Source organism: Megalops cyprinoides, chromosome 8 (assembly GCF_013368585.1).
Source record: "Megalops cyprinoides isolate fMegCyp1 chromosome 8, fMegCyp1.pri, whole genome shotgun sequence".
NCBI classification, from domain to species: domain Eukaryota; kingdom Metazoa; phylum Chordata; class Actinopteri; order Elopiformes; family Megalopidae; genus Megalops; species Megalops cyprinoides.
In genome coordinates, this window is record NC_050590.1 from 15,007,512 (window position 1) to 15,032,436 (window position 24,925).

Sequence of the window (24,925 nt, forward strand, 5' to 3'; positions counted from 1 at the left end):
CTACATTTTCAACCATATACAGTTGGATTTGCTTTTTAGTTATTACGTGACATAATTTCATTCAGAATAAAAATAACACTAAAGAAATGAAACATATTTTTTTTTTTATTTAACCTTTATTTCACCAGGTTTGTCCCATTGAGATTAAAATCTCTTTTACAAGAGAGACCTGGCCAAGAAAAGCAGCACACCAAGTTTCAGACAAAACAAAAATTACATAAGCATTAAAAATACACAAAAAGACAAAGGACAAGTAGAAAGTGCAAAGTGCTACAAGTGCAAAAGCAATCAATTTTCAGCTAAAAACATTTGCAATTCCCAATAGACTCTCACTCAACTCTTAACAATAGCTTTAAATTCATTGAGCGTGACCAAGTCCTGAAGTTTTAACTCTTTTTGCAGGCTATTCCAGGCAAAGGGTGCAGAATACATGAAGGCCTTCTTGCCAAACTCGGTGTGAACTTTAGGAACAGCCAAAGGCAAAGAAGCTTGAGACCTTAACCTATAAGTGCCTTTACATTTTTGTGACATATAATTACATAAATAAGAAGGAATTTTTCCAAAAATGGCCTTATAGATAAAAACATGCCTCTCGCATAGACAGAGCAGGCCAATTGACTATAATGTACAATGATGAGTGAGGACCCTACCATTAGTAATGAACCTCAAGGCCCCATGACAAACTGTATCCAACATATGAAGACATTGACTTGAGGCATTCATATATAACAAATCACCATAATCAAGAACAGGCATAAAAGTTGCAGCAACCAATCTCTGCCTGGCAACAAAAGAAAAACAAGATTTGTTCCTAAAATAAAACCCAAGTTTTAACTTAAGCTTATGAACCAGGTGTTGAATATGAGGCTTAAAAGAAAGGTGATCATCAATTAAAATTCCTAAGTATTTGTATGTGGTAACCACTTCAATTTCTTTGCCTTCAAAAGTTACAATGCTCCTATTTAAATGCACTCTTCTGGAGTTTGAAAAAAACCATGATTTTAGTTTTATTTGGTTTTAAGACAAGCTTCAGTTGACAAAGCTGAGCCTGCACTAAATTAAAAGCAGCTTGCAGGTACTCCAGAGCCTTTTTTACAGTGAGAGCACAGCCATAGATAATTGTGTCATCAGCATAGAAATGGAATTTTGCATTATTTACATTCGATCCCAAACAATTAATATAAATTGTAAATAAAAGTGGACCCAGAACTGAACCCTGTGGGACTCCCTTACTAACTGTAAGTACGTCAGATGTAAGGCCATCACATTGTACACACTGAGTCCTCTCTGCAAGGTAGTTGACAAACCAACTTATTGAATGATCGGAGAACCCAATGTTAAAAAGACGTTGCTTCAAAATGTCATGATCCACTGTGTCAAATGCCTTCGATAAATCAATAAACAGAGACACACAATGCTGCTTATTATCCTGAGCTTCTATTATGTCATTAACCACCTTCAAGGCAGCAGTTACAGTGCTATGGTTTTTTTCTGAATCCTGACTGATACTTAGATAAAATATCATTTGTATATAAATACTGCTTAATCTGGTCACTTACCAGAGTTTCCACAACCTTTGCTAAAACCGAAAGTTTTGAGATTGGTCTGTAATTGTTCAGTAGTGTAGGATCTCCCCCTTTTAACAGGGGGAGAACATAAGCAGCCTTCCAGACCTTAGGGATTTTATTAGAAACCAAAGTAAGATTGAAAAGATGTGTCAGAGGTTCAGCTATATAGTCTGCTGCTAATTTTAGGAAACCTGGTTCCAGGTGATCCGGGTCAGCCGGTTTGTGTGGGTTCAACTGCTTTAGGGCTTTGTGAACCTCAGCAACAGAAAAGGGAGTAAAACAAAATGTTTGATCAACACGAGCAGCATTGTCAATACAGATTTCAGGTTCCACAACAGGGGAAGTCATGACAGATTCAAATAAAACCCAGAGGATATAAAATGCTCATTAAAACAGTTCAACATTTCTGACCTATCAGACACAATAATAGAGTCCTTGATTATAGGGGATGGTATATTATTAGAGTTATCACAGGCTGACAAAGATTTAATAGTTTTCCAGAATCTTTGTGGATTGTTTAAGTTTTCTGTAGTTACAGATAGATAAAACTCAGATTTGGCCTTCCTAATAAGAGATGTACATTTATTTCTTACCTGTCTAAAGATAAGCCGATCAGCCTGAGCACCAGACTTCCTTGCCTTTGCCCAGGCAGTGTTACGTTCATGGAGCGTACTCGAGAGCTGCGTTGTGAACCAGGGGTTGTCCCACTCCTTAATTCTATACTTGCGAATAGGAGCATGCTTATCCAAAATTTTTAAAAAGCTGTCTTGGAAAAAATTCCAGGCTGATTCAACTTCATCAATAAGGGCAATTATGTGCCAATCAAAATGAAATAAATCATGCAAAAAGCCCTGCTCGACAAATACCTTCATATTCCTTCTTTGCACAAAACGAGGTTTGCACTTAGGGACCTTAACATCTCTGATAGCTGCTATAACACAGTGATCACTTACACCATTGGGAAAAACACCAAAAGCAGAATATTTAAAATGAACATTTGTTAAAATTAAATCAATAAGAGAAGATTTCTCAGTACATTTGGGGTTAGGCCTAGTAGGTGAATTAATTATTTGTGTCAGATTCATAGAATCACATTGTCTTTTAAAAGCATCTGACACAGGCATCAACCAGTCCCAGTTTAGATCTCCAACTATAACAATTTCATTGTAGTGCAACTGAGACAAAAAATTAAACAATGAAGATAGAGAGTCATTTGATGCAGATGGGGGCCTGTAACACCCAACCACAGTAATAAAATGCCCTTTAGAAACTTCAAGATTTAGGGCGAGGATCTCAAATTGTTTGGTCAAGGAGTCAGAACGAATTAAGTTAACATGAAATTTATATTTGATGTAAACAGCAACACCACCACCTTTTCTTGGGCGATCAGTTCGATACACATTATAGTCGTCAATGCAAACTTCCTTATCAAGAACGGATTTAGTGTGGCGGGGGTCACGTTCACTTTAAATCTCCGGTAGTCTCACGGTGGTCATGTGACATGACGCGACACCGGTAGTTCGCAGCACACGGTTCTCTTGTGTTGTTTTAAATTTCATTCAGGCGGTAAACGCCGAATGAATAGCATCTGCACAAGTTCGCTGTGCTGGCGGTGAGAAAAACGGATAACTGAGACCGGGTTGTGGGCCCGTTGAGTTTTAAGACCTAGCGATTTGAAATTTCACTTGAGGAAACTTGGAGCGGAGGACATCACTTTAGAGCAACGTTTGTTTGAAACTGAAGTTTACAGAGGTTATCAACGATTCCCGTGTGCCTGCCTGATCAGGAAACAAAGGCAAACTACAAACATTAAGAATGTTTATGTAGCCACTGTTTTCCCTATCATTATTTTGTAGTCAGTGCTCAACTTAGGAGGCTACACAGGCCTACTACTAACTTTTACTGTGCCTGCTAGCTGGGCCTGTAGCCTCAAGGAAATCTCATTGTGAAACCACCTCCAATCTTTCATTTTGTTGGTTTTGTTTTCTTATTTTCTTTTCTTTTCTTTGGTCGTAGCTGTGGCTGGGAACTTTTCCATGGGGAAGTAGATTGGGTCTCTGTACCTTCTTGGTGTGCTGTGCTGTGTAAAGCCTAGATTAATTAAGTAGCCTATGGCTCCTGCTTGGTGTGTAGTGAACCAGCCTTCATGATTAGGCTCCTGTTTGGTGTGTAGTGAACAGCCTTGGGCTTTGGCTCCTTCTTGGTGTGTAGTGAACAGCCTTGTGATTTGGCTCCTACTTAGTGTGTAGTGAATTCCCATCAAGGTTGCCTTATTGTAGGGTGTACTTCTGGTGCAGCCCTTAGTCTCTCCACCGGGTTAGTATAGCCACAGCTGACCTGTTTATGACTTTTATTTACGTTTATTATTTTTTTTTGTATACTTCATTACAGTTTTGATTCATAAGCTCTGCATTTTTTAATGATAAAAATAAATAAATATTACATGAATGTACACCCCTTAACCTGAAATATCAGAAATTAAAGTGATTTATTTTTTTATACACAAGCCTCCTCCCTTTCTTTATTCAATTAAATTGAATGTTTACACCTGCTATACTCTTAGTGACCTTGTGGGGGTTACATATTTGGCGCTGCGAGCAGGGTTGGAGGCTGTGTATTTATTCATTGGTTTGTTTTTGTAATTTGTGCTATTTTTGTTTCTCAGTTTCTTGTCTGTTTGGAGGTGGTTAGTAGTGAGTTTATGGTAGTGTGGGAAAACAGTGGTTGCATATAGGACATATTACCCATCGAAGCACACCAGGCCTCTCCTCACTATGTCAACCGCTGAAAATCTGGAGGACCAGGTGAGGGCTCTCACAGAGCTAGTAAAGCAGCTGCAGGCCGACAATCAACGACTGCGAGAGACTCCGCCTCCTGGGGAAGAAGCAGGCTCTTCTCAACAGCCACCTGCTCAACCTGTCAGCACCGTGCCAGGTCAGGCACCCACAGAACGACTGGTGTGTGTGCCCCGGGAGCGCAAGTGTCCCAGGTTTTCAGGCAAGAGATCGGCTGATAATATTTCAGTGGAGGACTGGATTGAAGAGGCGCGACGGTCACTCTCTGCCCGTCCAGCCCCTCTGTTAGAACAGGCCTTGTTTGTGTATGATTTGCTCGATGGGGAAGCTAAGAGGGAAGTAAAATTCAGTCCATTATCTGACAGAAATGACCCTGAAAAGATATTTTCCATTCTAAAGGAAAATTTTCGCTGCTCTAAGTCTCTTAATACCCTGTATCGCCAGTTTTATCACCGCCGGCAACAAGAGAGTGAATCGGTTAGGGAATATTCCCATGTTTTAATGGAGCTTATGGAGCAAATTAAGGACAGGGATGATAACCTAGATAATGATGACCGTGTGTTGCGTGATCAGTTTGGTGAGGGCCTCCGTGATGATAAACTGCAAGGTGACTTATTAGACAAAATTTCATCTAACCGTGCATTAACCTTTCGTGCTATACGCCGTGAAGCTCTGGAGTGGTTGAATAGACGTACCCAGCCACCTCGAGCTCGTGCTTACTCTTGTAACTCTTATGAGGCAGATACCAACGCCGTTACTGTTGGCCCAGTTTCAGAACTCACGGAGCTCAAAGAGTGTTTTCGCAAGCAACAAGCTCAGCTGGATGCTATATTAAGTCAGTTGGGGCAGGCACGTGTAGACCCCAGTCCCTCTCAACGTCCACCTGGCCCCCGGTCTCGCCCCTACCGTTATCAGGCGGATGGTAAACCTATCTGCATGCGTTGTAATAAAGCAGGTCATATAGCCAGAGTGTGCAGAGCTTTACTTCCAGTAGGGCCCGAGCCTCATAGTGAATCTGCCAGGGGGGGCCAGGCTGAAGGTGTAGCCAATAGTGGGGTGGTACAGGGAAACTAGCGCCCTCCGGTGTTGGGAGCCAGGCACTGGGAGGGGTTTTATTGGGCTCTATGGAACATGCAGTCCCGTCCCCACCGACTTCACAGCTCATCGGAAGCTGCCCCATTATCGATGTTCGTTTTGGGGGTGTGACTACTCGTTGCCTTTTAGACACTGGCTCGATGGTTACCACCGTAACAGAGAGCTTTTTCCAGGACTTCATTCAGCCTCGAATTGCAGAAGATATGCAGTCATGTGATTGGCTCCAACTTAAAGCGGCTAATGGGCTAGCCATTCCATACCTTGGCTACCTGGAACTTGACCTGGAGGTCCTGGGTAGAGTGCTACCGAAGATCGGAGTGCTAGTGGTCAAAGACTCCCTGGACCCTCTTACTAAGCAACAGAAAATGTCAGTTCCAGGCTTGCTAGGGATGAATGCCATTCGCAGCTGTTATACAGAACTTTTTCGGGAGCATGGCCAGCAGATGTTCCAATACCCTCCAGTCCAAGCTGCAGGCAAAGGATGGAGGCGAGCACTTTCTGAATGTCAAAGCCTAGATCGCATCTCTAATTCTGGGTGCATTGGTCGGGCCATAGTTCAACCAGGCCCTACTTTACGTATACCAGCTGGCTGTCTTCAATTCGTCCCAGCTACTTGTTCTCTTGCTGTGGGCGCTGTTACTTCCTGCTTCCTGGAGCCTTTGCCCTATGGTGAGGGTCACTTGCCAGCAAACCTTCTTATCTCAGCTGCGCTTTTGCCCATCATGCAAGGGAAAGTACACATCCCAGTGGTCAATGTTGGGAAGGAAGACCGGTGGCTCCACCCCCGCACTGTACTTGGGACCCTGCACATCACAGACTCTCCATCTTCGCACCGTGATGATGCTGACCACATGGCATTTATCCAGACAGCAGAAGTTGCCAACACCGCCCAAGTGGACTTAACAGGCCTGCAGTGGCCAAACCTCTCTCCTTCTGAACAACTTGAGGTAAAAGCACTCCTGGAGAAGTACCGCTTGGTGTTCAGTCAACATGATGGAGACCTCGGCTGTACCACTCTTGTCCAGCACGAAATCCCCTTGTTGGACGAAGCGCCAGTACGCCAGCGTTATCGGCGCTTACCTCCCTCACAGTTTGCTTTAGTTAAAGCTCATATTCAAGAGTTAGTGGAGAAAGGTGTGGCTCAACCTAGCTGTAGCCCCTACGCCTCCCCCATTGTAGTAGTCCAAAAAAAGGATGGGACGATTCGACTCTGTGTTGATTACAGACAGCTCAACTCAAAGACCAGGAAAGATGCTTATCCACTTCCACGAATTGAGGAATCCTTAGACGCCTTAACTGGGGCAACACTGTTCTCGACTCTTGATTTGGCTTCGGGCTACAACCAGGTCCCCATGGCAGAGAAAGACAAAGAAAAGACGGCCTTCTGTACTCCTTTTGGGCTCTTTGAGTTCAACCGTATGCCTTTTGGTCTCTGCAATGCCCCAGGGACGTTCCAGCGTCTAATGGAGCGTATTTTTGGGGACCAGAGCTTCAATTCTTTGCTCCTTTATTTAGATGACATAGTCATCTTTTCCACTTCCTTTCAACAACACCTGCAACGGTTGGAACTTGTTTTACAGAGGCTCAGAGACCACAACTTGAAGCTGAAGCTGGAGAAATGCCATCTCTTCCAGGCCGAAGTAAAATACCTCGGTCATGTGATCTCTGCTAACGGGGTAGCCACCGACCCCGAGAAGATACGGACTGTGATGGAGTGGAAGCGCCCAGACACCCTTACCGAGCTCAGATCCTTCCTTGGCTTTGCGTCATATTATAGACGCTTTGTGCAAGGATTTGCAAAGCATGCTGGCCCTCTACACCACTTGGTCGCAGAGGCACAAGGAAAGGGCAAGAGAGCGACTGGGGGTTCCAATATCAAGCTGAAGGGGCGTTGGGACGACCGCTGTGAAAACGCCTTCCAGACCCTAAAGAAAGAGTTAGCGAGTGCCCCAGTATTGACATATGCTGATTTTGCACAGCCTTTTGTGCTAGAGATAGATGCCAGCCACCAAGGACTTGGCGCTGTACTGTCACAGGACGTAGAGGGGAAGCGGCGACCAGTGGCATTCGCTAGCAGATCTCTACGGCCCACGGAGAAGAACATGTCCAACTACAGTTCAATGAAGCTTGAGTTCTTGGCTCTAAAATGGGCAGTGACTGAACGTTTCAGAGAATACTTGCTGGGGTCCAAGTTTGTGGTTTACACCGATAACAACCCGCTCAGCCACCTGCAGACGGCAAAGTTGGCAGCAGTGGAACAGAGATGGGCCTCTCAGCTGGCGGCCTTTGACTTCGAGCTCAGATATCGTCCAGGGGCTGCTAACAGAAACGCAGACGCCCTCTCTCGGCAGATCTCGGATATGCCTCCTCAGTCCATCACAACAGCATCCTCTGGAAGCCAAAATTCAGACGCCCTCTCTCGGCAGATCTCGGATATGCCTCCTCAGTCCATCACAGCACCGTCCTTTGGTAGCCGTAACGCAGACGCCCTCCCTCATCGGATCTCGGACACGCCCCTTCAGTCCATCACAGCAGTGGCCTCTGGTATAACTGTCCCCCCAGAAGTGACCATGGCCATGGGGGAGTGGGAACAGGATGGAGTGAGAGCCACGTCCTCGGCAGTTGATGCAGTCCCTGTTCGCCAGCCGGCTGATCTGCAAAGTTTGCAGGCCAAAGATCCAATGATTGGGGCCTTTTTACATTACTGGAGGCAGGCCCAACCACCCACTCGTCAAGAGCGGGAAAAAGAGTCCTGGGAGGTGCTGGAGTTAATGCGTCAATGGCACCGCATACGAGAACGTGAGGGCGTCCTGTACAGGGAAGTGCAACTGCCACCAGCACGAGAAGTGACACTTCAACTGTTATTGCCAAAAACATTACGCAAAGAGGTCCTGACCAGTTTACATAACGATCACGGCCATCAAGGAATTGAGAGAACAACTGAATTGGTGCGGCAGAGGTGCTACTGGCCAAAGATGCGCTATGGCATTGAAGAGTGGTGCAAACAGTGCGACCGCTGTCTCTTGGCCAAGGCAGTAGTTCCAACTGTCCGTACTTTCTCTGGTCATCTCTTGGCCTCCAGGCCCTTAGAGGTCCTTGCTCTTGATTTCACATTGATGGACAAAGCAAGTAATGGACTTGAGAATGTTCTCATTATCACAGATGTTTTCTCTAAGTTCACTCAAGCCTACCCCACCGTGAACCAGCGAGCGGAGACAGTGGTCAAGATCCTCACAGAAAAATGGTTCTATTCCTTCGGAGTGCCCAAGCGTATACACTCCGACCAGGGTCGGGCCTTTGAGGGGGAACTACTGAAGCGACTGTGCCGATTGTATGGGATACAGAAGAGCAGGACCACACTGTACCATCCACAGGGAAATGGGCAGTGTGAACGCTTCAACAGAACACTCCATGACCTTCTGCGCACTCTTCCACCTGAACAAAAAAGAAAATGGCCTAAAGCACTGCCGCATGTCCTCTTTGCATACAACACCTCTGTTCATCAGTCCACCAGCCACTCTCCCTATGAGTTGATGTTTGGCCAGAAGCCCCAGCTTCCAGTGGACTTTTTGTTGGGCCTAGTGAGAGAAGAGCCAACAAGTGTCCACCCAGTGGATTGGGTCACAATCCATGCAGAACGTCTGGCTGAAATTTACTCTAGTGCCAAGAGTCACCTGGAACTTGCAGCAGCGTCCCGAGAACGTCATGGCTCTCCCCTACCACCCCTCCAAGCCGGCACACGAGTGTACAAGAAAAGCCACCCCTTGGGCCGACATAAAATACAGGATCACTGGGAGTCGAGAGTGTACAAAATCTTGAGATGCCTTGATGAAAAAGGATTAGTGTACAGCATTACTCCGGAAGACGGCTCAGGCCCCGATAAGAACATCCACCGATCAGAGCTCAGAGTGTTACCCGTCGCAGTTGAGGAACCCACCGACAGGCCTCCGAGACTGCCAGCACGCAGTGAGAAGGAGCAGCATGCAGAGCCAGCAAGTGACGAGGACGAGATGGAGGATTTAGTGTGGCTACAACTCCTACCGAGTGACCAAGCTGGGCCACCGCCTCACCAGACCGAACAGGTCGTGACCAGGGACCTGCCACCAGTGCCTACTAGCCACCCCAGAGCAGAGGTTGATCAAGATCAGCTCTCGCCAACAGATGCGGCGGATGCTGCCCAGGCCCCTCTGGACATGGAGCAAGAGCAACCATCAAGGCTAAGCAGCCCCCAGGAAGACTTGAGCCGTCCAAGGCGGGCACGAGCAGGCCAACATTCAAACCCCTTCCGGTTGCCTCAGTCAGCCATCCAACACAGGCAGAGCCAACAAAGTTCCATATTCCTAGTCCCCTCAATGCACTACTTTAGGCCCTGGGATTAGCTGCCACCGGGACGGTGCCCTTTAAAAGTAGGGGGAATATGTGGCGGGGGTCACGTTCACTTTAAATCTCCGGTAGTCTCACGGTGGTCATGTGACATGACGCGACACCGGTAGTTCGCAGCACACGGCTCTCTTGTGTTGTTTTAAATTTCATTCAGGCGGTAAACGCCGAATGAATAGCATCTGCACAAGTTCGCTGTGCTGGTGGTGAGAAAAACGGATAACTGAGACCGGGTTGTGGGCCCGTTGAGTTTTAAGACCTAGCGATTTGAAATTTCACTTGAGGAAACTTGGAGCGGAGGACATCACTTTAGAGCAACGTTTGTTTGAAACTGAAGTTTACAGAGGTTATCAACGATTCCCGTGTGCCTGCCTGATCAGGAAACAAAGGCAAACTACAAACATTAAGAATGTTTATGTAGCCACTGTTTTCCCTATCATTATTTTGTAGTCAGTGCTCAACTTAGGAGGCTACACAGGCCTACTACTAACTTTTACTGTGCCTGCTAGCTGGGCCTGTAGCCTCAAGGAAATCTCATTGTGAAACCACCTCCAATCTTTCATTTTGTTGGTTTTGTTTTCTTATTTTCTTTTCTTTTCTTTGGTCGTAGCTGTGGCTGGGAACTTTTCCATGGGGAAGTAGATTGGGTTTCTGTACCTTCTTGGTGTGCTGTGCTGTGTAAAGCTTAGATTAATTAAGTAGCCTATGGCTCCTGCTTGGTGTGTAGTGAACCAGCCTTCATGATTAGGCTCCTGTTTGGTGTGTAGTGAACAGCCTTTGGGCTTTGGCTCCTTCTTGGTGTGTAGTGAATAGCCTCTGTGATTTGGCTCCTGTTTGGTGTGTAGCGAACAGCCTTTGTGATTTGGCTCCTATTTAGTGTGTAGTGAATTCCCATCAAGGTTGCCTTATTGTAGGGTGTACTTCTGGTGCAGCCCTTAGTCTCTCCACCGGGTTAGTATAGCCACAGCTGACCTGTTTATGACTTTTATTTACGTTTATTTATTTTTTTTGTATACTTCATTACAGTTTTGATTCATAAGCTCTGCATTTTTTAATGATAAAAATAAATAAATATTACATGAATGTACACCCCTTAACCTGAAATATCAGAAATTAAAGTGATTTATTTTTTTATACACAAGCCTCCTCCCTTTCTTTATTCAATTAAATTGAATGTTTACACCTGCTATACTCTTAGTGACCTTGTGGGGGTTACATTAGTTATCCAGGTTTTAGATAATACAACAACGTCTGCGTCAGTCGATTTCACCCAAATTCTCACCAAATCCAACTTCGAGATCAAACTCCTAACATTAAGGTGAATAATGCCCAAGCCTGACCTAGATTTAAAATCCATAGGAGTTTGAATACAGTGCATGTCAGGACCAGGGTTAGGCTGAACATTCCCCGACATCATTAACAAAAGTATTATCAGAAGTCTATGCTTTGCGGCTTTGCGTGGGATATCATTTTTTGGATTCACGGAGTTCAAAAAATCAGGAAGAGAGTCCAAAGTAATTGTGAAAGAGTCATTTAAAATTACTAGGCTTTAGAACTTGTTCAGTATACAGAAGGTGTTCTGTCAGTGCTGTTTATATTGTCGTTCTTGTAGTATTCTTATTTTTTGTTGGCACGCACTTCCTACAACCCAGACAGTTGTTAAAATGTGAAGCCGGTGTGATGGGCATTTGTTTGTGTCCAATAGAAAAACGACAAAGGTATGGGGCGGGTTATTAATGTCTGGCGGGGAGATTCGAGCCTTTTGTAATGATAGAACTGGCCATGTTGGAAGGACAGAATGCCCAGTTAAACCATAACACCACACAAAACCACCTTTACCCTGATTAGCTACGTAAGATTGTGACAGCGAATCTCTTACAAAAATCAGGTGTTCATTTGAAGGTAAGTTATTTCTGCGTTAATCAGTATGCAGATGGGTAACAGTTGTTTAGCTAACCAGTTAGCCTAAATTATTTAGCTAGCCAAACAGGCGAACGTCAGCTAGCAAGAAATTGATAGCTATCTGGTTAGCTTGCTAACCTGAATGACTAGATAGCCAGCAGGACAATTAATGTTGCATTTTTGTTACGAGTGAGGGGGGCCTGCCCTGATATCTAGAAATCCCCGAGCTCAAGTTGGTTAACAGTCCGAAAAGACAGGCCTATTCTCCGCATGGAAGACAAGACGGATGTCGTAGTTCGCTGCTGCTAATGTGTTTACGTCTACGTCGCTTCGCTTCAATTCGAGATGTTGATTTAGGCAGCTAGCTATGTTGTTAGAGCTATAGAAGTCAGAAACTAGACTTAATATCACCTGTCTTTGATTTTAAGAGAGGGTCACCTGCAGACTACTACGACTAACGTTAACTAGCTACTGTGATACTTCCAGCAACTTGCTTGCACTTATTAGCTGACGTTAGCTGCTCGGCAAGCAGCATTTCCAGTTGATAACTAACTTTAGCTAGCTTGCTAAAAAACTGATTTTGCTTAACGGTGTTTATCGTAATTAACTTTAGATAGTTGACGTTTTTGAAAAACACTACATGGCAAGCTGCATCGTGAATAATCACCTGCGATTCCGCTAGTTCGACTGGCTAACTTGTGACATTTTGCAGAAGGTTTGTTGTGTTGCGTTGTGCTTGAACTTTGTACAGCAAACAAGCTAGCCAAGTTAACATTAGCTAACTATCCTGGTAAAATAAACGAAAGGGGACACGACCAAAGCAATATGGCCTGTTAGCAATGTTTGTACATTTGCTAACTAGTCTGTTAGCTACCACAGCTGATCGTTTTGTACGGTAGATGGACAGATAGATAGCTAATGAAATTCAGATTAAGATAATTCGCTATTTTCCCGAATGACCTTAAAACCACACAAAACCACACGCTTAATCTAACGTTTGCTATTGTTCATTGCACGGAGTATAACGTTAGTTAGCCAGTTAGTTGTCCCGTTGACATTTGAAGTTGCTACGATAACAGTATCTTGTGGAGTTTTTCATGAGTCTTTAATGAGTTTTCTAGTCTACTAGTCTATAGTATATATATATATAGTATATATAGTATAGTCTGTTAGGTAACCGACGACTGTTTGCTTCTCTCCAAACTATCACTGTCCCCTAGAGGAGAACCAATGGAGGAGATGGATGTAGATCTACAGCTGGGAGGCACAGAGGTAGTGGTTGGTCAGGACGGGGCTGATTCCCCCATAGTCATCCCTGACTCTGTGAGCAGCACTGATGTGGAGGAGGATGAGGAGCTGGATACACAGCGTCGTGATCCACCACAACTCCTGATGAGTGCCTGGGCTTTCAGCCAGAGGGTGGAAGTTGGGCCCAGGACCACACCTGTCCCCCCAGCACCTCGGATAAGGAGGAGACGGAATGCAAGGTACGATGGACAGGTCAGGGCCTTGTTTCCTGATGCCAACTGATTTTCAACATTAGGAAGGGTTTAAAGTGCAATTTAAAGAATGTTAATGTGTAGATATATTTCACAAAAACAACCCCACCCATGTCTGACCACATCCATGTCATACTTTTTATTCTTATTTTTGTGAATTATTATTATGGAATTCTCTTTTTTTTTTTGCTTCCCTCATCCTGACCTTCACCACTTGAGTTATCTGCACCAATCACTCCTGCCACCCAAGTCATGAAATATGCTCTGAAAAAAACATATCCATGTCTAACCCTACCCACCATCACAGCCTTCCATCTGGCAAAAGCATACTGTATATGCAAAGCAAAACTAAATGTGTGGGGATAGCTTGTGTTGCTTCTCTATATTTACAAGTAGGGTATGCATTTATATTTTTCACCTAATAGATATACAGTACTTTGTTGTCATTATAAACATTAATTAATCATAATTTGGTGATAGTCTACATCCAGTGATTAGAATACAAATTGTCATCCAATAACTAACAGTATTCTGTTATATTTCATGGCCTAATTATGCCCCCCCCCCCACCCAAATTAACCACATCTAAAACAATTAAGTGTCAATTAGAAATTTTGAATATGTTTGCCCCTCACAAAAGAAATGGGATATCTGTTAATGCCAGAGATGTAAAAGTATTCCCTGTATTTGTTACGATCACTTGTATTTTCCAACATCTCTTCTGCTCATTTTTGAAATCAGCTGGATCAGTGTATGGGTGGATCAAATGCATACAAGTACCTATACTTCTGAGGATTGGAGTTTTTCGTCTCTGCTTTATGTCTAAGAATCATTTTGTTCTTCATCCCTGTGTATGTGCATGTTACACATTTTACAAAAATTATTTGTCTTGTCTGAATGTTAGAAATGTGGAAGTTGTCCTTGTTTTGGTGTTGAGAGTAATGATGACTCTGTGCTGCAGGTCTGGTCCTCGCCACCACTCTTCCACCCAGCCTCCCCTGTCTCATAACAGACCGCTGGACTTTCTGCTGCGTGTGCCAGCGGCCAGCACTGTGGAGCCTGGCTCTGGCAGCACCACTGAGGTGAGTGAGTCTGAAGATGATGCGGACACTGCAGCCCCAGGCAGCCCTCTCATCCCTCCTGCTCCCTCTGACACCAGTCCGGATACTCCAGTGGTCCCCACACCACTCCACAACCCTTCTGCTTCAGGTAAACGTCCTGGCATAAAGACCATTTGGCAAGAAATATTCTTATGTCTTTTGGGTGTCTATGGGACAGAATGTCCTCCATCCGTTAGAAAATAGAAATTTTAATGTAATTTTGCTGTTTTGCTCAAGACACATTTCATTGCTTGATAATGGGAAAAGGCACTGAATTCAGCTTTTCATTATCATTAAGAGGCCACTCAGGTCCTGAACAGGGCAATTACTCAGAATACAGCTTTTTACAGGACATGCTGTGCATCTGCAAACTCTAATATTCTTTATTCGGGTCCAACAGGCTTTTGCTCAGCTCCTTGAACAAAGAGTTCAGCATGCATCTTATTTTAAGGAGGAACAGTATGTCAAGCTGCTCGCTAAAGAGTCTACCCCGTGAGGAACAATGACTTGTGTGGTTTTTTTTTTTTTTTACAAGGCAGCATAGAAATTTGTGAAACAGTGGGAAGCAAGTATGTAGGCAGATGCAAAGTTTCTGGGGATTCAAAGACCATGCAGTCCTCTAGTTTGGAAAAAACCTTTTTCATATTTCTGTGGACAGGAGAGGCTGACAAGGCAAGAGGGTGTATAAGGGGACATGTGAACCATACTGATGGCCAAATGGATGATATGAATATTAAATGTTAAAATAAAGTACACTTGCTGCTATATGGGGATCGATGAAACCTGTTATTTCTGGACACTGAATCATAACCAGGTAGAGGTGGAGAGATGATTTTCTTACACTGGGAACTGTAAATATTTTTTGTTCTTGATCAACTTAGATAGAGTTTAACATCTGTGTCTGTGACAGTCACACCACTTCTGTTGTGTTTTCCTGCCTGTGTTTGATGTATATTTTTGTTGGTCGGGCTTATGTGTACCCACTCAATTATTGGCCCATTGTTCTTATCCATTGAGCATGGCTCTAAATGCTCTGTTCTCTGACAGATGTGTGGCACTGATTGTTTGTCTAATGCACAGATGCCGATGTTGCCGTGGAGACGGAGAGGCTAGCACCTGCAGCTGAACAACAGACAGAGGTACCACTAGTGACACTGCTTGTGTAAATCCCTCATGTTTCTTCACAAATTAAACTGCCTTTTGCTTAACCTACTCTTTAATACTGCTATAGGATTCAGATTTTCCACTGTGAACAAAAAAGAGATTATGACTTCCTGTCCATATAAATAAACAGTTGAAAAGAAGCTTATTCTTATTCTGCCCTATAATTTGGCCTTGTTTTAACTCATTTTAACGATAAAATGACATTCTATATTGTAGCTGTCTTGGTAGGATGAGGGGGGTTTAGTTTGCTGTCTTCGGGGAGGGGGAGGAAAGCCGATCTGGCTCTGAGAGCATTTTTGCTAAATCTTGGTTTTAGCGCTTAAAGGAGTCCTGTCAAGGATGAGCAGTTGCAACATTTTATCTGTTTGTTGCTCTGAAACCATAACATCTGCTGGTAAAGGTGGACAAGTACATTACTTCACTGAGAATTGTCCTTTTGCTGTACTGAAATAGTTTTGTCTAAAGACTAGACCTACCCACTTTGATTTATGTTTAGGGAATATTTCAAAATAACTGAGTCATGAAGAGACCGTGGAAAACATTTTTACACCAGTCGCAAAATTATATATGAAAAGATATTGTATAAATGCTATAATATGCTGTCTTTCTACAGAAGTGTTGGTCAGCTCCAGCAGCTCCCAGTGTCCCAAAAGCTCCCCCTGCTGGCGAAGAGGAGGGTGAAGATGGCGAAGGGGAGACCTGCTCCATTTGCTTTGAGCCCTGGACCACTGCTGGGGAACACCGGCTGGCCACGCTGCGCTGTGGACATCTCTTTGGCTTCACCTGCATTGACCGCTGGCTACGGGGGCAGGGTGCCAAGTGCCCACAGGTTAGCTCTGGCTCCATCTCTGCCTCAATGCAGGGTCCAAATGCTTCTAAATGATTTACAACGTCTCTGGGTGAACGGTTCCTATTCTTTGTATAAATGAGCTCTGCAGGGTGTTGAGCTATCTGTCATGCAGCAGCTATGGACCTATAGGGAACATCAAATGTCATCTAAATACTAGTTAGTCTTCCACAATGTTACTCACCTGGGGCAAACGTTGCTGCCTCCAGACTGGAATTGCCTAATGTAGTTCTTTCATCTCTGACACGCTCAATCATGACAGGTGTTTGTTCCATATATTATATAATATGAGCAGCCTATGTTCTGATTCAAGCAGGTTGACCACTCTTTTCAATTCTGTTTGGATAGGAGACTTCATGATAGTTGATCCGCCTACTTTAACGCCTGTAACGTTGAGTCAAATACAAACCTGAGCTTTGTTTGGTAGCATGGCCCCATGCAGACAAGAGAATAACGGAAAACTATCATGATCCTTTCTTGTTTACTGTAGAGATGTAGGTTATGCTGCAGCATAATCTATTTCTTCAATAACACTGTCCTCCAGCTTCCATGCTGCTAGCCATTTTTAACTGTCCCTCTGTCTGCAGTGCAACAAGAAGGCCAAGCGCACAGACATCGTCATGCTGTATGCGCGTAAGCTGCGGGCCCTGGACAACAGTGAGCAGGAGAGCATGAAGAGGTAGGGGGCTGATCCCCATGCTCCAGTGCACTTACGTGTCATTATGTTGGCCTTAATTGTCTGCCTTTTACAGTATTTCAGACTACTCTTCTCAGGATATGTTACTGCTTCCCTTTTGTCAGGCTGATAGGTCAAAGTTTCAGGATCGTCGTCAGTTTTAGTTACAGCTTGTTGATTTTGAGTGGTCGGTGTAAGTGCAGTCTTGAGTCGATATGCTGCGTTTGTTTGTGCAGGTCACTGGAGCAGGAGCAGACACTGCGCAGGAAAGCAGAGTTGGAGTCTGCACAGTGTCGGCTGCAGTTGCAGGTGCTGACGGACGAGTGCGGGAAACTGCGCAGACAGTTACAGGTACATAGAAGCTGTGTACATCTTGTGCCACCTACCTTAAAACATTGCAAAATGAATAATAAGAAATTGGAGAGTTCAGCTGAGTGTAAATTGCACACCGTTATGTGCCATGGCTTTAAAGGCATTTTAAGATGCTTTTGTACAGCTGTAGTCTTTGTAAAGAGAACTCGTTGATTTCCAGAGTTGTGTCTATCAGGAATGTTGTGACCACATGCAATGTCCAGTGAGTTGTGACCACACTTTACTTCCAGGAGCTAAAGGCACTGATGGCCCAGTCAGGATGTGGCCCCTCTCAGTCCTCTGGGGCCACCCTGTCACAGTCCCAGCGACAGGACACAGCTCAAGGGGGCCACTATGTGTTTGCTAAAGCGGTGCTGGTTTCCCAGACGGGTGGATGTAGGGTGCTGTCCTACTGCGAGCCTCTCAGCTGCCTGCTAGCCTCCCAGCCCTCACCACAGGCCACGCTTGTACCTGGTGAGACTCAAAACATGCTTTCTCTGGGGGTGGGTGTGATGAGGTATCAGGACGACCTCTATTGAACAGTGTGACAGGATTAATATTTTAATGCATACGTAGTCATTCTAAGTAAATACATATTGTTAACTGTAACAATTTGACATGATGGTAATTTGTGTTGAGCAGAGTACTTGTATAATGGGATCCATATTTAGGGCCCAAACAGGGTGTACCACCTACAGTGTTTGCTTTTTCAGGTTGTGGGGTGAAGAAGATAAGCACAGTGAATCTGAAAGCCTGCCAGTACGTGCCCATCCATGCCAAACAGATTCGTGGCCTGGCCTTCAGCAAGCAGGCAGACAGCCTTCTGCTCTCTGCAGCGCTGGACAACACTGTCAAACTCACCAGGTACCCAAAGGGAAGCCTCCTTCCACCTCCTGATGGGGGTATTTCAGTGGGCATTTTAAAAAATATCATACTTATATTTAAGTTTAAAGGGATCAGCACGCTTTGGTGAGGTCCAGTTTAGAACAGCTGGGAAAATACAGGCACCGTACATATTTAAAGTAGCTGTCCTGGACCTATGATCTCAATGGCATACAAGCCACATTTGGTATTATTTTTATGTCCTGCCTTGAATGATCTAAGTCTACTTGCTATTTAGATTAGGTAATATACATACATTGCACATGATCGTATTCATATATTTATATACACTCAGTGACCATTTTATTAGGTACACCTCGCTAATACTGGGTAGGACCCCCCCTTTGCCCCCAAAATGGCCTGAATTCTTCATGGCATGGATTCAACAAAGTGCTGGACATGATAGCATCACACAGTTGCTGCAGATTTGTCGGCTGCACATTCATGCTGCGAATATCCCGTTCCACCACATCCCAAAGGTGCTCTATTGGATTGAGATCTGGTGACTGTGGAGACCATTGTAGTACACTGAAGTCATTGTCATGTTCAAGGAACCAGTTTGAGATGACGTGTGCTTTGTGGCATGGCGCGTTATCCTGCTGGACGTAGCCATTAAAAGATGGATAGACCGTGGTCATAAAGGGATGACCATGGTCAGCAACAATACTCAGGAAGGCTGTGGCATTTAAACAATGCACAGTTTGTATTAAGGTGCCTAATGTGTGCCAAGAAAATGTTCCCCACACCATTACACAACCACCTCCAGGCTTAACTGTTGACACAGGGTAGGATTGATCCATGGATTCTTGTTGATTCTATGCCAAATTCTGACCCTACCATCTGCATGTCGCAGCATAAATTGAGATTCATCAGACCAAGTGATGTTTTTCCAATCTTCTACCGTCCAGTTTTGATGAGCCTGTAGCCTCAGTTTCCTGTTCTTAGCTGAGAGGAGTGGTACCCGGAGGGGTCTTCTGCAGCTGTAGCCGATCCACCTCAATGTTCGACATGTTGTATGTTCAGAAATGTTTCTGCATAGCACTGTTGTAACGTGTGGATTTTATGCATTCAGTTGCTACCAGATTGGCTGACTAGATATTTGCATCAACGAGCAGGTGTACAGGTGTACCTAATAAAGTGGTCACTGAGTGTATATATTTATATAAATATATATAAATTAGTTATAACATTATTTATTAATGAATTGCAGGAGAGATGTGTAGCTCAGTCAGTTTGTATCTGCAGCTTGCTGACCAACACGGTGGTGCAAACATACAACACTGGCCGGCCAGTGTGGAGCTGCTGCTGGTGCCTGGACAACAACAACTACATCTATGCTGGCCTGAGCAACGGCTCAGTTCTAGTGTACGACACCAGGGACACCAGCACGCACGTCCAGGAGCTTGTCCCGTTGGGATCCAGGTGAGGCAGCAGGGCCTATGTGTTTTAATCCTTGTCCTCCATTGAACAGTTTGTCATCCTAGGTCTTAGCTAAATCATCAAAGAGTAGTCATGATTATGAGTGAATATGCATGATGGTTTTTTGAGGGGTGATTGACAACTTGTAAAACTGACCATGCCTCAGGTTATGACATGATTGTGACATTTATATGGAACAGAGCAGATATGTGACCTTTCAGCTCTGATGCAGGTGTCCAGTTGCGTCCCTGTCCTATATACCTCGAGCTGCCTCTAGCTCCTTCCCCTGCGGTGGCCTCATCGCAGGCTCCTTGGAAGGTGGCTGCTTCTGGGAACACGTAGATGAGACTTCATACAGGCCTCATGTCCTGCCACTGGAGACGGGGGGCTGCACAGATATCCAGGTGGAGCCAAACAGCCGCCACTGCCTGGTAACGTACAGGCCAGGTAATCCAGCCCTGCATCTTTGTGGGCATCCACACCCACCTCCCTCAGATAAAAGGCAAAAATGTTCTCTTTCCCTCTGTCTCTCTTTTGCTAAAGGACCTTGGCTCGGTTTTTATCTGAAATTGGTGATTTATTTCTATCGTGAAATTTAATTTCCCTAATCAGCTCACACAAGGACGGAAAAGGCCACAGATTGTACCGATTCATATCGTAGCCAGCTGTTGCTCTGACCTCTCTTCCTTAAATGCTGAACCTCAAACATTTCTCTTCAGCAGTAGAATGTCATTACTGTATTGATGATAGATGCTTAAATATGTTACAGCATATTGATTGAGACTGCGTTGCAGTGTTTCTCCTGTGATTTTTTTTTACAAAGCAATTTCTGATGGTATGAATCTGGTTAGTTTGTCTTTACAGAATCAAAAGCAACATGGTTTTGTGTTTTACTGGTTAATAAAACAGTCAAATGCTACTTGTGAGGGAGTATTGCAAATGGGTTTGATGACCTATCTCATTAGTGGGATATATAGGTATTGGCTTGATTTCTACAATCTAGTCATTTCAGTGAATTCTATTGTGTCAGTCAAAAGCTGTGGCTAAAGAACATTGTTGCCGATTCAGCTGTGATAACCCTGTTATCTGCCTATGTCTATAAACACTTGTTTATAACAACCAAGGAAACTAGCTGGCTCAGGATTTTTTCATTTTTTTGCTGAAATAGTTGGCTAACATGACAGCTGGGACCTAAGAAGTAAAAACCGCTAACGCACACAAGATTATCCTCAAAAAAAAAAAGTTCAAGTGCAGTAATGACCTTAAAGCCAGAACTGAGTTACTAGAGTTCAGCATTGAGAGCATGAAGTTTGTTTCTGCAGCGATTGACCCAAAGGAACCATTCATAAACTGGGTCATAGGGATGTGTTTGTTTTAGCCCTTGAAGCTTAGGGCCCTTCACCACTAGTGAAGAAGGTGATAATCAGTACAAAGTAGGTTGCGTGACATGAACACCATAAAATGATACAGGGGAAGAGAGAGCTGCACAATTAGAGTGAATTGCCCCTCACCCCCAGGCCGCTCCAACCCGTCCCTGCGCTGTGTTCTCATGGAGCTGACCCGCGCCCCTCAGCAGGATGGTGCCCAGCAGCCGGCCTGCTCCTGCTACCCTGTACAGACCTTCAGCGCCGGCTCCTCCTGCAAGCTGCTCACCAAGAATGCAGTGTTCAGGAGTCCTGCTCGGGAGGACTCCACACTGGTTTGTGCTGGGGATGAGGCCTCCAACTCCACCATGGTAAGCACTGACAGGGGGTTCATGGGGTTGAGCTGAGGGCAGCCCTGGGGGGGGTCCTGGTTAGAGCTCACATGGAAGGGGTTGAGGCCACAGGGAAAGGGCAGGAACTGAAGTACTCCCGAGACAGTGAGCCCATTGTGTGGATATTCGGGGGTGGGAAGGTAACAAGGGGCTGTCCGTTGTGACCTTTGCCTTGACGAAAGGCACCCCAGAATGGGAAACAGCAAGACTGGTTTACTGGAGGGGACTTTGGCTCAGGGGAGGCAGGCACAGCAGAGGAAACAGATCTGCATAGTGAGGTTAGTGGAGCAGAACTGTGTGGGAGGTGCTTGAAACTACTCATAAATCTGAGTTTTATGTGTAGGTTGCACGGAAATGGCTCTGTTTTGCTAGAAGCAAGACTGTGTTTGAGATGAAATTTAGAATGCATAAATATAATACTGAGGGTAACCAATTACTTTCTATAGTGAGCTGTTAATTGTCAGTTGAAAACCATTAGAAAGGTTGTGATGCCACATAAACATGCGCGAGGAGAAATTAAATGACCTGAAGACGCAGACAACTGCAGTAGGGAAGCAAAATCCATGTAAGCAGATTCTCACCTTGCCTGAACTCCGCCTGCATCTTGGGGTTTGAAATTCTGGAGAGTGGCAAGTAGTATGTTCTGACTTTCTCTCCACTCTCTCCCCATTTTCCCTCTTTCATCACACTCTTTCCTTTTCCATCTGTCACACTTTCTCACTATCTCTGCTGTCTTCCTCCCCCAATCCCATCTTTCTCCTGCTCTATCCAGGTGTGGGATGTGGGCAGTGGGGCTTTGATCCAGAAACTGCCGGCTGACCTCCCAGTGTTGGACATCTGCCCCTTCGAGGTGAACCAGGGCAGCTACCTGGCCTCCTTGACAGAGAAGATGCTGAAGATATATAAGTGGGAATGACTTGGTATCTGAGAGATTAGGGGAACACAGACTACAGGTATGACCCCCCTGCAGTGATGCTGGACAGAAGGGCTGGTCTCCTCTCTTATGTCCACTTTTATTTTAGGTCTCTTCACACGCAGTGCAAACAGATGGGTAGCTCTTGGAGAAGTAGAGGGTTACAGTCCACTGTGTATTTCTGTGTGTAGACAAACATTTGTACTTTGTATGTATTTATTCATTTGGCAGATGCTTTTATCCAAAGCGAATGACAAGTGAGGCAGAGTACAACACAAGGAAAAACCCATATAAGGAGTCAGTATGATAATGTGTCAGTAATATGAACATGTGAGCCCGAAGGGGCTCGGCTGGTAAAGTTTTGCTGTTGGAGTGCAGGCTGAGCCTTACAACCTGGGTTTGAAACCAACAGTGCCATCTACTGCCAATTACAGGACACTGCACCAACAGAATGAATTAGTTTTGTTCCTGTGATTGGGGTTGGTAAGTTGGACTAGGTTTCCTTGTTTCAGCTGCTCTCAGGCAACCAGTGATTCATCAGGTGCCTGCTGGTTGTTTGGATGATATCGGTGGAAATGGCTATCCACCACTGAGCACCCACTTCGCTGTAGTGTACTGTGTGACTTGCAGTACCGTACATAGCCATTGGCAATATATGAGTGTATTGGAGGATCGCATGTGTCTCACTTCAGAACCCCTGCATGAGTGCAGAGGTTGTCGTGGTGACAAGCCTTATGTACAGTTGACAACTAATGTACAATTGCTTGTGCACCTCCTGTTGCACAAATCACTGCATTGTATTGCTGCTGATAACTGCATACCACACACATGTAAGGCATGGTGTGTAGGAGTCAATAATATTATTTTTAATAATATATTTCTCCCATGAATCTGTGTCTTGATATCTAAATAAATTCAGTATTTCCCAATCCATTCATGTTCATCAGCAGACAGTATCTTCCTCTGTTGCCTGGCAAACATTGCCTTGAGAAAGCTGTCACATTTGAAACCGGACAGATGTCAGCGGGAGATGTGTGAATGTGTGCTGACATCTTGAATGATCCATCTCCCTCTCTAGGTTTGCATCAGTGATGCTGAGTGGTATTACAACCCAGAGTTTCCAATGGAGCTGGTGTTGTGAGCATCAAATTGTGAAATTTGAGCCGGGCAAGGTTTTCATCCCTCTGAAGATTTGCGACAGCCTCTTCTCTAGCACTGAAAAACCAGTATCAGGAAGAGCACCATTCTAAACACAGTTGGATTCACAGCAGCCATGAACAAAAACATAAACACACAAAGGTGGCACTGATCTGAACAGCCTCTCTTGGCTACTAATCTCAAACACATGGATTGATAGTGACACCACATGTTGCTGTAATTTCCGGTGCTAACAAAAAATACCTTATATGGGACGTACTCTGCTTTAGGATGTGTGTGTGTGTGTTAGAAGCTGATTTCAAATCGCTGTTGATAAAGCAGCTATTCAGCTGTTACTATTCTACAGTATTTCCCAGATTAGACTACAGATATGAATGAGCAGATGAATTATGGCATGGCCTGGAATCTGACTTGACTCAAGTGCTTTACATCCAGAATACTTTTGTACTTTTGTATATCTGTTTTATTCACCACAGACCAGCTCAACGAGATTTGCACTAGATTGTCTTTATGTTGCTTTTCAGAGGACTTGCAAGGTGATATATTCTCTGAGGTGAAGCTTTGATTTGAAAGAACAGCATAGAGAAAATCAATGTTGAGTATCAACAATACACAGGCATTGCAGAATGAAAACAAAGCATCTGAGAAAGCAGAACCTGGTTTCCCTAAGTATGCATATGTCGTTGTCTACATGTCTTTACTGCAACTGTAAATGAATGCATAAAGCAGTGGCTGCTCTTCAATCCCTTTGTTATTCAGAACTGAGTCAGAACTGTCAATATCTCATGATTTCCTTGTCTGCATCATCAACTGAGTTACCTTTTTAGTCTGAAACAATCCACCAAACATTAACTAGAAACAAATCTGCAACAGTTTGTAATCTGTAACAATAGGTCATCTGGGCAAGTAGCAAGGAAAAAATGTCTACAAAGATTATATCCTGGCCAGTCAAAGAGTAAAATGTTTGTACTTGGACACTTGTTTTGTTGTTGAGACAAGTTTTGTATGTACCTGTATATGTATTTTGATACTGTTGTTTTGGTGTACAGTTGTCAAATTTATAATAAAGTACTTATCACACTTTGACTTGGGTCAGAGTAATATCTATAGTGTATGTGAGTATGTTTGTAAAGTAATATGACTCACTTATAAACCTGCTTACCTTTATAACACCGAGCTTATTAACAGTTTGTTAAACTACACGTCTAATTTAGAACATGTCTTTCATTTCACTTGATGTAGATCCAACCATATGTGATATGTCACACACATTTTTCACTTTTGTGGACAATTGTATTCAGAGGGAAAGCACATGAGAATGTATTCAAGATGACTATCTTAATCTGAATTCAACCCAAAACAAGATCATAGATTTCTTCATACATCATACAGTTATCTTTAGTGGGTCATTTGCTGAAAA

General features: G+C 44.2%; 1 protein-coding gene across 1 annotated transcript; it reads left to right on the plus strand.

The window, feature by feature from the left end:
* The first annotated feature begins 11,621 nt into the window (after positions 1–11,621).
* On the plus strand, positions 11,622–24,446 carry rfwd3 (ring finger and WD repeat domain 3). Its single transcript, XM_036535293.1, has 14 exons — positions 11,622–11,740; positions 12,961–13,227; positions 14,201–14,448; positions 15,420–15,478; positions 16,117–16,332; positions 16,938–17,029; positions 17,263–17,377; positions 17,629–17,851; positions 18,091–18,241; positions 19,505–19,681; positions 19,911–20,125; positions 21,196–21,413; positions 22,207–22,387; positions 23,426–24,446. Exons 2-13 carry the CDS (start codon positions 12,971–12,973, stop codon positions 22,348–22,350), a joined length of 2,115 nt encoding a protein of 704 aa, XP_036391186.1. The 5' UTR covers positions 11,622–11,740; positions 12,961–12,970; the 3' UTR covers positions 22,351–22,387; positions 23,426–24,446.
* Positions 24,447–24,925: the final 479 nt, after the last annotated feature.